This window comes from Scatophagus argus, chromosome 3 (assembly GCF_020382885.2).
Source record: "Scatophagus argus isolate fScaArg1 chromosome 3, fScaArg1.pri, whole genome shotgun sequence".
Taxonomy (NCBI): domain Eukaryota; kingdom Metazoa; phylum Chordata; class Actinopteri; family Scatophagidae; genus Scatophagus; species Scatophagus argus.
Window position 1 is genome coordinate 1915627 of NC_058495.1, and position 13425 is coordinate 1929051.

At 40.3% G+C, this 13425-nt stretch overlaps 1 protein-coding gene across 2 annotated transcripts; it reads right to left on the reverse strand.

Moving 5' to 3' along the window:
- Positions 1-5753: 5753 nt before the first annotated feature.
- Positions 5754-13220, reverse strand: hgh1 (HGH1 homolog (S. cerevisiae)). 2 transcript variants are annotated; one of them, XM_046380607.1, is made up of 11 exons: positions 13063-13220; positions 12355-12477; positions 11610-11748; positions 10481-10618; positions 10135-10286; positions 9732-9752; positions 9393-9493; positions 8491-8589; positions 8323-8414; positions 8111-8233; positions 5754-6436 (listed from the first exon to the last, which is right to left on the reverse strand). In XM_046380607.1, exons 2-11 carry the CDS (start codon positions 12462-12464, stop codon positions 6215-6217), a joined length of 1197 nt encoding a protein of 398 aa, XP_046236563.1. In that variant the 5' UTR covers positions 12465-12477; positions 13063-13220; the 3' UTR covers positions 5754-6214. The 2 variants fall into 2 exon arrangements, with proteins under 2 accessions (XP_046236563.1, XP_046236572.1); XM_046380616.1 differs by lacking the exon at positions 9732-9752.
- Between the last annotated feature and the right edge of the window lie 205 nt (positions 13221-13425).

Below are 13425 nucleotides of genomic sequence, written 5' to 3' on the forward strand. Positions count from 1 at the left end.
ACACACACATGCACACACATTCCACTGGCTGTGTGTAATTAGATTGGACTGAGAAAGCACCGCAAGAGGAGATCCTTTATTTTTGCTGAAGATGCCAAATTATTCAAGTCAAAAGACTTCAGTCCATGTGAATCATTGAGTGAGTGATGTTGAAGTATTTTTTTGATTTTGTCAAACAAAAATATCATCTCGTTCATGACTTAATTCCAACTTAAATCCAAGTTATTTAACTTCAGTTCACAGTTCTGGAATTTGTTTTTTTTTTTTTTTTTTGTACTAACGGTGTACCAGTACGGTACACGGTATACGGCGTATAGTGTTACATGTAGGTACAAAGGGACAGGAAGGGCTAGGAAAAGATCGGGAAGAAAGAGGTAACAACTGGTGACTTACAAAGAATTTCTATTTATCCTTGGGAGCTCCTCACAGGTCACAAATGAGTCCTAACCACCGCCAGCTGTTGGAGTCATTGTTAAGGGAGTATAGAGATGTGTTGTCTTGGCATTAGGACCGCTTATTTCTTGTGACAAGAAGTAAATTGTTTGTAGTTACTGAAGAGACATACTGAGCTTGAAAGTTACAAAATGCCCCATGGCATCATCATAACATATATAACTTTTGTCATTGTGCAACAAATCTCATTAAAATTCCACCGTTACCAAATACCGTTTGTGTCCTTCCCTGTCCATAACAGTTACACTATGACAAGACATAAAACTGACCATCTACAACTGCATCATCATGAAAAAGCTCTCCTACATCCTGTACTCCAACAGCAATTCTGTGTAACAACAGAGTCAGTCCACGTAAACCCGCACCACCTCAGGCTGCTGAAGTCTCACCCCTGGAAGTACGATTTTTTACTGTACACAGGCCTATTTTACAGAGTAACTTCAGGTTATCGGCCTGCAGCTTGTTCCTGACAGTGTTCTTATCCTGTTGCCTCTGTTTGCTCCAGATATTAAAAAAAAAAGTGTTTACCAAAAGCTGTTAAAAAGGAACAATGTAGTTGGTAATTTTGAAATGACTCACAGCAGGTTTGTAAAGTGCTCTGTTGGTCTTACTGTCGCTCTATAGGCCACTCTGTATTGCACTGTGCCTGTAATGTTACAATACGTAGCCATTATTTTAAAAATATTTACAGTATACACATGTTTTTAAAGGTAGGGTTTGTAATAAAGTATAACCTCTATTTGACATGATCTCTTCACAGCAACATTCAATTAAAAAAAACAAAAAAAACATAAACAGTGTGTGACTGTTAGACTGTTACAGGCCAGGTCATAAGCTGACTCGGCTGTGTGCCTACATGCCTTGACATGCCTTAACATGCACTTTGCTGTGCCTTCGTTTCACCTGACCAGAGGCTTCCACAGCACCAGGTGGATATACAGCTAAAGCTAAAAGCAAGCTGATCACTTAGGTATGGCAGGGAAGTGCAGCCAAACGTCATGAGGTGGTTAGTTAGTTAGATACGATTAGCAATAATAATGTACCACACTTTCACAAGAGCTGAAGAATGAGTGTTACTGCAGACCCGGTCACTTGAAGCACAACAGTGGTGCTGTCAGTGCTGAAGGGTGCAATCAGTTATAAATAATAAAGTCACATTTGCATCACATCTGTCGCACTTATATTTTGCATGTAAAAGCATATTATAAAGTAATCAGTAACTTCTGCTCTCAGATACGCAGCAACACGGCCGCACTACGTGCTCAAAGAGTCTCAGGCCAGTCTGAGAACGCTGACAACATAACTGTTGGTGTGTAGGACACGTCTGACACGTAATGCATGTGTGTATCCCGGGGATACATAAAAGGAAGTGAAAGAGGAAACCTCAGCTTTTGATTGGCTGGCTGGGATGTGTAGACCTGCCTAGTGACTAAACAGCACAGAGACACTGAAGACCTCAGTTCAACAAAAGCCTTCTGTGTTTTCCTTCCTGTGTTCACCCTCCACACAACAAACTTGCAGCAGTGTTTTCTGTCTCTACATGTAGGCTGATCCAGGAGCAGTTCTCCTGACTGCGACTCAGACGAGATCACGTCTATAACAGTGCAGTTCTTTGGAAGAGAACTGCGCTGCAGGAGTTCTTGATTAGAAGTAAAAGAAAGCAATTGATTCTGAGGTTCCCTTGAATGATGGCTGTTAAATATCATCAGCAGGTATCTGTACCAGTACCAGGCTTTCCATTAGATGTGTTCATTCAGTTGGGTATTCTTTATAGAAATATATCAGTGAAGCCATAACAATATAAACATTTTCACACCAGGTAAAGTAGATGTAAGATTTTTCAAAATGAAGCCTTTTTTTCTTTTACCTTAATTTTCCTTTTATTTTCTCTTTTTATTCTGTTGTTTTTGTCACATTACAGTAAATGTTTAGTCTGTGTGAGTATGCTTATCTGATACTGTTAAAAGTGCAGTAAATATATTGGACACATGTATAATGTAGCAACTGACATACTGCCAGAGTACAGCAATGCACCTGAACAGGATCTGGCTGTTTGATAGCAGTCAGCTGTGGACGTGTTTGATTTTTGTTTCTGTTCTCTTTTTTACTTGACGGAAAGTCAGACAGAAGGAGGAATAACTTCCTGCTGACATTAATAACTCTGAAGTATAGAAAGATCAATCCAGCTAATGGTCCCTTTCCCTTCTCTGTGCCACTGACATAACTTACAGGTTTCAGCACGAAATGAGATGAATTTCCTGGACTGTTGGAGTGTGACCTTGTGTGTTAAGATGGAAAAACTCACAGAGATGATGATAACGAAAACACCTGGTCAGAACACACACACACACACACACACACACACCTGTGAGGACCCTCACTGCCATACGGTAAGCCGTGTGAATCGTCAAACTGCCCTTTTTAGAAGTGAGGGCTGGATAAACCTCCTCACTTTTAAAAATGCTCCGACTTTTTCAAACCGTCCTCGTGTTCCGCAAATGTCCAAAACTATCCTCACTTCCCTTAACTTTTGTCCTCGCTTATCAACAGCGTCTTCACTTCAACAACTTTTCACTGTAACACTTTATGGGAGTCTCGTTACTTTTCAAAAACCACTTCAGTCTGCTCAAAAGAGTTTAAACTCATACAGGTCCTCACAAAGACAGAAGAACAACGGACACACACACTCCGAGTTGAGGGCAGTTCCTGGTTTATCTTGTGAGCCTCATTCATGTGAAGGTTGAGATTTCCTGCAGTTTTGACACAAAGTTGTTTTCGAGCAGAAACGACCTGAATATGTCTGAATCATCTGAATCCTTAAACTTGAAGTCACGACTAAAAAAAAAATGATCACATTAGAGCTTAATAAGTTAAACGATTCGACTTGAATCCCTCTTAAGTTTTCTTCTGTTTATTTTCAAGTTGTGCTTGAACCTTGGCAGCAGCGGTGCAGTTGCTGGCTGGTGTGGAGGCATGGCTCAAACTGAGAATGCTCTGACACCCTCTTCTGGTCAGTCGGCGCCATTTTAAAAACCGCCTCAGACAATCAAAGAGCGTCCTTATTTCCTGATGTTTGAGGAAGGGGCTTTCACCATCAGAAAATAAATCCATCCTTTCATAGGGACTCAGAACTCTTCTCTAAGGAAATGATGGGGGGAAAAAAAGGAGAAGAAGGTTAGTTTCGTTTGAATAAAGAGGACTTCAACATGGCTGACGTGTCAGGTTCACATTTCCATCATTTAACATGAAGCCACATGACACATGACGGTTATTTCTATTCTATTTATAACGGTTAATATTCTCAGGTGCACATTACAGATTCATATTTTGTGTTCAGCTGTTGAATCTGTGTACCATTGAGAAATTAATGAGTAAAATAATAGATTATGATGTATTACCAAGGTTTTAAAGAGTTGTTCTACCCAGAGTAGCTGTTTAAAGAGTACAGGAAGTAATTGTAATTTTTTTAAAATTTAGAAAATTTCATTTGAACACTAAAAGGGCCTTAACTTTTCAATTCAAGTGTCACATTCAGAGTCACCTTAAATAAAGCAAGCCAAAATTCACTATATAGACAGAAGTATTGGGACATATGGCAGTTACATCAACAGGGACTTTAACAACATCACATTCTAAATATACAGACAGCTTTGCAGCTATAACATCTTCCATTCTTCTGGGAAGGCTTTCCACAAGAGTGTTTCTGTGGGAATTTGTGCCCATTCATGCAGTAGAGCATTTGTTTTTTTTTTTCATTCTAGATTAATCTGCAATAATAATTCATTAAATTAATAAATCAAAGTAAAAGCATCAAAACCTCACATCTGAGAAGCTGAGGCCATGAATTTTTTTTTTTTCATGGGAAATGACTTTTGTGATTATCAAATTTGCTGCCATTCAGTTTTTGCATTTGAATAATGAACTGTCTTTAAATGATTCCGTCAAAGCACTGAGCATTACATCCTAGTGTAACAAACAGCGGCAACACTGTTATTTCATTTGCAGAGAGATAACATACTCACAATGACACCAGCAATGCACATTCAGGGCTTTAGTGGGATCAACATAATAAGCATGAATTCTTCTAAAGTGAAGACTTTTGACTTGAAAAGATGAGCTGGATGAACGTGCTGTACAGAGTTCAATCGACTCAGTAAAGAAACACGATTACCATATTAGCAGACTTCCCAGCATGCATTGTGTGTGAGTTCAGACTCTGCTGAGGCCCTTCCTTTTCTCACTTTGAATAACACATGTATGATGGAAACCGGCTGTGTGTCTTTAATACTGTACATCTTAACATTAATCATGGTTTGTTTCTACAGTTAGGAAAACATTACAAAAGATGATGTTTGCTGTTTGACACTGGGAACAGTTTCAGATGCTGTCTATGTACCAATGCTGGTACACTGTACCAGGTGCTGAATCTTCAAAAGGACAGCAAAGAAAAACCAAAGCTAACTGTATGTCTTTAGGTTGAAGAAGACCGTGACTCTGAACTACCGTAATTTCCGGACTATAAGCCCCTACTTTTTTCACACGCTTTGAACCCTGCGGTTTAAACAATAATGTGGCTAATTTATGGATTTTGCCTCCAGACGAAAGTGACATTGAGAGCAACAACGAAGGAGAGACTGACAACGTGGACACCTGCGGTTTATAGACAGTTGCGGCCTATATATGTACAAGTTTTTTTTCTTTTCAAATTTAGTGTGTGCGGCTTATATTCAGGTGCGCTCAATAGTCCGCAAATTACGGTAATTATTCACCTTAACTCAAATATTTAAGGGAGAAGTTGAACTAATATTTTTAAGTCCAAAGTGCCCAGAAATATTTGCAGTGAATGTTTTAGTATTTTAAACATTACAGAACAGTCATTAGATTTGAAATGTGTCGTGTGCGTGAACTGGTGCAGCAAACATCTGGAATATTTCTATTTCATTCAAAGGTACAGCCACATACCTTGTGTTTGAATATTTCGCTCCATGTAAATGTAGCTTAAATGAAGAGAGATGGAGCAACATGTCACATAGTCTATGATACTGTCAGAATGCAATAAGAAGACTTTTTCATCCTTAAACCAAATGAAAGCAGGAACCTGAGGAGCCTGGGCTCACCCTGAACACAGTCTGACAACCCAACCGCAAGACGACATCTCATCACAGTGAAGAAGCTGAGAGTGCAGCCCATCACGTAGTGGTGGTGATTTTACACGCTGCCTCATGTCTGACTAAGCAGGTGACTCACTTTAATTATCATGAAGGTACGTTTTTGCAAAGTTCAGTTTCAGACCACTGTAATACATCCGTAATTCACCTTTTTTTAAACAGAATAATCATAATAAAATCAGTTTAAGAAGCAGAAACATTAAACAGATTTTAAGTTGTTGAAATTCTTCTCATATCAGATGCATCTTTAAAATCTTCTTCTTCCTGAGACAAAGGAGAAAAGAAAACACATGCTGAAACTGATGAGGAAGCGGATCGAGTGTGGCAGCGTGAGGATCCCTCACACTCACATCATCACTGCAGCAGAGAAAACACAAAACATATTTTAACATTTTTACTTGTCAGTCAGCTTCTCCAGCAGGGACAGAGCTCACTCTGGGGCGACGTGGCTCTTTTTGAAAATGTCTCGTCATGTCTGAATAGAGCTGTAATGAACGTTTAAGTGACAGCCGTGCATGAATGATGAAAAACCATCCAAGTGCACAAGGAGGTGAAGCCACAAATCTTACAAATTCCCGGTCTAAAGAGAGGGTTTATCGAATCAGTCCGTCCTCCCGTCCTTCGTCTGTTCCCTCTGCGTTACTACTGTTCTTTTTCTTTTCCTCCTCCTCCTCCTGTCTCATCTGTTCCTGCTCTTTCTGCAGTTCCTGCTCTTCTCTGATGTCAGCCTCCTTCAGTTTCTTCTCCACATCCTCAGGTATCTCCACCTCCATCAGGTTCTCCATCCCCTGCTCTGGCTCGTCTCCTATCAGCACCTGGAGGGAGGGAGGAGACAGAGTGACATTCAGTTCCCACTTTATCAGGTCCACCTGCCTAAGACTCTTGAGGTCTAATGCAACAGCAAACCCTTGCCTCATTACAATATTCAATTTGTTTTGAAACTGCTTTAGGGAGGAGTTGATTTAATTGTATGGTGATTTTGGAGAATGAAGCTTTAATTCATCTGCCATTTTCAAAAACATATGTGGGGAGGTGGGGAGTTTGTATTTCTTTATCCACTCCCACTCCACACACTTGTCCCAGATGGTGATGCACCTGTACAATAGTGTCACTTACTTACTTACTCATTTTCAATGGCTTCATGACAAACTGTGACTTTCTTGACTTGTAAAATTATCTTTTGAATTGACCAACAGTGTGATTCATGACACAAACAGGATCAAACAATAATTTTTATCTCTTTATATTTTCCTCTGAAATAAGGTCCAATGTGGACAGACGAGGGACTGAAATACGCACTCAGTGACAGGCTTTTACCAACAGTTAACATCTAATGAGTCAGACTACAGTTGAATTCTTTTGTGGCACACATTTTGACTTGTCAGCACTTATGTCACCTCTGACATTAATGATGGCTCTGTTTAAATAAAGAGTTCCAGTAAGAAGTGTGTGACAGTAAAGCTGGCATGCATAATACCAGCACCCTGGAAATGAGGGAACTTAAATCACTAATCTATTTTCAAAATAGTTCATATTTAATTTTCTATTCAACGACTAACTGATAACTCAGCTAATAATTTCAGCCCTAGCTGTGACCCAAACTTCTGGATCAGGAATATCAGGGTCCAAGAAAAAAAAAAAAAAACATCCTGACATTGCCGTCGTCTTCCTCTATGACCCACTACAAAGCAGACACTTTGACTGGACATAAAGCACAGAGGGAATTAATAACATTCACAACGGCTCAGTTCCATTCAGTGTTCTTGTAGACTACTGGACGAGCCTGAGAACATGATATCCCCTAAGTGGAACACAGCCATCATTAATGTTATTAAATACACCTGTTCTTTCCCTACATGTCGTAATGTCTGCCGTGAAAAGGCTCTCTAGTTGTGCCTGGCCCTGATTATCACTGCACGTTCAGGACATCATCAGGCTGAAAGCGGCTCAAGCGAGGGAACCATGGTGGCTAACTGAAGCCGACTATGCTGGTCCTGTGGGATCTCCTCACAATTATTTTATTCAGTTTGGAAGTACAGCAAAATCTAAACAGATCATGGTTTCATTCCTATGTTGACTGTGCGTGAATTAAAATTAGTGACAGCTCACATCCATGTCTGTCTAGACTCAAATAATGTATGTAATGTAGACTAGGAATGAGTTCAATAAAAAAACATGAAGATTTTTGTTTAGTTTTTGGTGTTATTATAATAATTATTATTATAATAATTGTGGAAAAACCACTGAACCTGTGGAGGACTACAGTGCTTCAAATATGGATGTTGCTACAAAGAAACAAGTTAGTTAAAACTCTAAAAAATAAGTTGGTAAGTAAATAAAGTAAATAAGTTTTTTTTTAGAGAAAGGGATCCACTGTAATTCAGAAATAAGTTTGGGTGCCCAGTGGTCACAATAAAAGAGGAAAATTTCAAGAGAGGATTTGACAGTTGAAAGCCTTGTTTTGTTTGAAGTTTTGTTCAGTTTCCTACCTGGACCAGTTTCTCACAGGCTGCTCTGACATGGATGTCCTTCTCCCAGTGGTGATACTCTCTCATGATTGGATAAACGTTCTTCTCTTTTAGCGTTAGCCGGCTGCTTTTGGTCGCAGTCAGCTGCACAAGAGAACAAACGGTAAAAAGATCAACATGAGAGCGCGAGTGTTACACATGTGCGGTTCTCGGGTGTGTCTGTTGTGTCATACCAGTAAAAGTATTTCCAGCAGCATCTTCCTGATGTCGGGGTCTTCTTCTCGCTTCTTGTCCTCTGGGAGGTACTGCAGGTCCACAGGCAAACCTGAACATCAAGTCACATGGATTGTGAACAGTGGACAATGGACAATTATCAAACGAAAACAGAAACACACACTCACCCTCATTTTCTTCCTCTGTCAGCTCCTCTGGACCGGCCAGCGGCAGCAGGAGGAACGGCAGTATGTCCACGGCATCGCTTAGCAACCACTCATGATGAGCTGAACACGGTGAGGAGAAGTTAGGATCAGATGAGCAGGTCTTAGCTCAAGGAGATATTCTTTCTGCCTAATTAAAATGATTTTTTTACACTCAGTCTATCATGCATCAACATATTTTTTTAGTGAGCAACGGTTAGTTAGCTATCGAGCAACGGACTTTAAAAATAATAATTATAATAATAAAAAAAAAAAACTGCATTAATGTGCGACAAAACAATTGTCGATGCGTTAACGTGATAATAATGCCCAGCCCTGACTTTAAATTTTTAATTTTAATCTTTCTGATTTCAGAGTCACGTCTGCTGGTGTTGACACAAACTATTAGTGGTCGTTACGAGACTTAAGGATTACCTGTGTGTGTTTTGGAGAGACAAAATGCATTAACAAACTAGAGATGTTCCTAATGACTCATCTCATTTGTGCACCTGCGTCCAGTCACACGTCCCGAGTCAAAGTTTGGACTTATATTGCATGTGAGCCAGAGCACAAAGGTGAAACCTACGGGACCAATGTGGTGTCCGACAAACCCTCTAGAAATGACTCCCACATACACATTAATAGGATACAAATAATTAGTTTAATAACCCACTGGTATTTCTGGTGCCGACTAGTAAGGGTAGAGACGCTGACTTGTCGGCTAATCGCTCATGTCCCTATGTTCAACATGTGAACAGAATGAATCTCTGAAATCAGATTTCAGACATCTCAAATGCTCATTGGCTGCATTCATACTGTTTTGATATCACACAGCTACCTGATCTGGCCAATTCATATGAATCGACCAGGTGTGAATGCGGTCTCACCGTGGTCAAAGCAACAGTTGCGCAGGGTGCCTATGACGCCGCCCCTCCTCACACTCGACGCCTGGTATTGAGTGAAGGGCAACAGCCTCTGGACTACACACCTGCAACACACACATTTACAACAAGGATGTCAATATCCAAATTTGTTGGTGTATATTCCACATAATAAGTACCACGAAACCAAGAAAACCAAGAAATCACATATAAGCTCACATGTGTCCTATGTTTAGATCATGAACAAAAACTTTGTGCCCTCTCCTCTGTCTCTTCTGCAAATTCTGACCAGTGAAGGAGGTAGGAAATGTAAAAAGGGAACTTTGTGAAGTGCTCAGAACTTGCCCAATTTGCACTTGCAAATTGCTGCAAGAAAAGGGTTTTATCAGTTACTCTCTCGATAATTTGCGCAATAATTGATCAGTCACCCTATAAAATGTAAGAAAATTGTAAAACATTTTCCTCACAATTTCTCAGAACCCTCAGTGACATCTTCAAATTGCTCCTATTGTCCAACTAACAGTCCAAAACCCAAAGACTCTTCATTCACTATCGTAAATAACAAAGAAAAACAGCAAATAATTACATTTAAGAAGCTAGAAACATGACTAAAACAATTCATGTATTATCATATTATCAAAATAACAAATAATTAATGTCTCAGTCAACTAATTGAGACATTTCGGCTCAGTAGGATGCCAGTTTTGAAAATGCAGATCTATCTTCCGTAACCATTATTTTTTCTCACCTGTCCTTGTCCATTATGTAGTTTCTGGCCTCAGACAGCTGTGTCAGGTTGGACAGCAGAGGACCCATGTAGTGGAGCTTGGCCTTCTTGTTGTAACCTTCAGTACAGAAGATCTCCACCAGCTGAGTCAGACCAGGCCCCTCCTGGATGGCCTACAATGGCAGAGAAACGCTTCATTTCTCACTATTCAGCACTTTGAGCAGGGCTCAACCAGAAGCGCTAGCTCAGATAACCTGAGAGTCTCTGCAGAAGCGTAAGGGATCAGCAGTCCACTGATAAATGGTCTAGTCGAGCTGCGTGAGCCAAAACCTTCTCCCATACCCGCCAACATTTATAGATCAGTCACCTTGAACACAGTCTTGCAGGTCTTCTCATGGCGGGTCAAATTGGACAGGATGGTGCAGATCTGATCAGAGAACGGGTACTCTGGATCCAGAAGGTTCTTTAACAATACTGGCACAACTTTGCCATCCGCCACCAAAACCTGGGCGAGACATAACCAAGAACACACACCTGTACATATTTTTTTTCAAAGAGGAACTAAACACTGAATCAACAACATCATGAACAGAAACAGGGTTTCCCATACATTCACTAACTTTCTCTGTCTCTCTCCCATGGACACAGACTTTACTTGGACAGGCCACTCAGGTGTATCAACAGTAAGCATATTTGGCAACCCATATCAGCAGCTTTTAATCAACATTTTTAATCCGTCTGAAAGAAAGACACCATTTACGATCATAGTCTCCCTGCACTCTACTGCTAACCATCACATGCTCTGCGGTCCCAATGAAACACACAGAGAGAGAAAGATGAGATGTTCTCTGGTGTTACGTTCCCAGTGTAAATGCAATGACTGTGGCGCGACCAAATGTGTAAATGACGTGTGCATAATTTTGGGAACTAACCCGCCAAAGTTCCCGTCCACACAGATATCAAGCAAATTCAACAATATGAAAACTGGGACAGCTGGGCTTTCAGTGTATTTGGGAAAGACATTTTTCCCATACAGACAGCTCAACTCTATACGGTTGCCTATACATTTATATGATTTAATTCGTCTAATGACAGACGGTGGATGTGTTCTTCCGCTGGGAATACAGTCAGTCCAGGAAAAAAAGCGGATGCCAGTGTTATGTGCATCCACTGAAGTGAGTATAAGCTAAACATGAAGTTGTAAACAAAACGCGTACACTTTGCACTATCAATATAGTTACAAGATGAATATTTGGAGTCACACTGGATAATGTTATCTACGCCTGTTAATTTGGCACACTGTTCATCCTACCATCTTCTGGTAAGATGAATTCAGGACTTATAAACTCCCTTTCATAACCCCTCGTCTCTGCCACAGTTAAAGCATCACTCTGTGGGAAACACTGCTGTAAAGCTGTTCTTCTTTTGTTTTATTCTCCAAATGAGCACTGTCAAAGGAGGGTTTCACTCTGAGACAGTCAATCAGCACTGCTAACCTGGTGCAGGGTCTCGTCAGCTGACAGGTTGATGAAGATGTGGTAACAGTCCTTCACTATAGCAATAGAGGGATCACAAGTCAGAGCAAACAGGGCAGCCAGTAAGTCAGGTTTAGAGCGGAGGAAGCGGCAGCCATCCCTGAAAACAAACAAACAAACACATACACACAGAGCGAGTTAACTTTGGAAACTTTAAGTCCACATACAAACAGCTGAGTGACTGAGTGACAGGGAATGAAGGTTAAGACCACAAAAGTGAGCAAGGAGTTTTCCTTCAGCTGATATAAAACATTCTCTTTATTTAATTTAGTTTGGATCTTCCTGCTTTTACTGATATTTTAATTTTCTTTTACACATTATTACTAATACATTTTCAAAAACAGACCTTGGATGAATTCTAAGTTATTCGTGGCCAGTGCACAAATACAGCACACATGCAGAGTGGCAAACATGCTGTATGGTATGCTTCATGCCAAGCCTCCATTCTACCTGTGTAAAACTTACAATCAAGTGCAATTATTCATTTATTATGTGTGTCCTGCTCATAGTTTAAGCAAAATCCTGAACACACTGGGGAGCACATTGCATTGGATGGCAGTGGACAAGATGGCTTCAGAGTCTGGTGTGGTTCAGCACTAGTCTTGCAATTGCATTGGATTTGAGAGTAGAAACAACAGTCCAGTCCACCATATTAAAATTAAAAGCTACATTATCATCAGTGGCATCATCATCATCAGCCTCCTACCTGTGTCCAGACAGTCCCAGGATGCACTCTGTGGCCCCAGCTTTGACATCCGGGCGTGTACTGGGGGTTAGGAAGGAGAGCAGCTCTGCAGCCTCAGAATCACTTAGCATTTTCTAACAGTGTCTGGGAAACAGAAAGCACAGGAAGACCATCAGCTTAGACAACACACATCACACTATGCTACTGATATTACTACAGTCTGATCTGAAAATCTGATCTGAAATCAGCAAAACCAAACTTCAAGTAAAATGACAACAATATAAGCTATTGGACATATTTCAATTATTCATGTGATTGTTGTTAAAAAAGCTGTTATGAGACTGAGAAACAAATTTAATGCAATTCGTCTTCTGTGATGTGAAAGTGTTGCAATATATTATGCAGGCAGAGAAACTAGGATTAATAGCTTTATTTTCTACAATGTTATCATTATCTGTGTAATTAGCTGGCTATTGCTTCACTAAACAGCAATGGTTGGTCTGCTGAGGTTTCAGCATGACTGCTGTAATAACAACGCTAAAAAGGCAACATTGTGAAGAATAAGAACTAAGAATTAAGAATCAAGAACTAAGAATCAGAATTCTTTCCACGCAAGGGCAAAGTTTCCATCGCATTTTCAGAGTATGGCGAAATCGTTTGCTGAACTCTTTGGTGAAGGTTAATATAATTATATATTGACGAATGTTTTTTGGTATAAAAACATCTTACCTTAAAGGAGCTACAGGACTTGTCCAGCTTTCATTTCGCTGTAACACCTCTTGTATACTCCTACTGAACATTAAACGGTGCGCAGTGTTCGTGGAGGCACATGTGGACAGTACACATTGCTATGGAGTGGAGTTCTTCCGGTTAGCTTCCTCCTCGTCTTCGTTTGAGCAGTTTAAACGGCACTGTGTGAATATTACTGCCCTCTAGTGGTAGCTACGCGTGCTGCTTTCTGGTTAGACACAACTGGATCTGGTTGAAACTGGATAACATCCATAAATGTACTGTACTTGAAGGACATTGTGTACTAACCGGATGAAGCAGAGACAAACACATCCACTGAGACAAATATAAGTCCATCAGTCT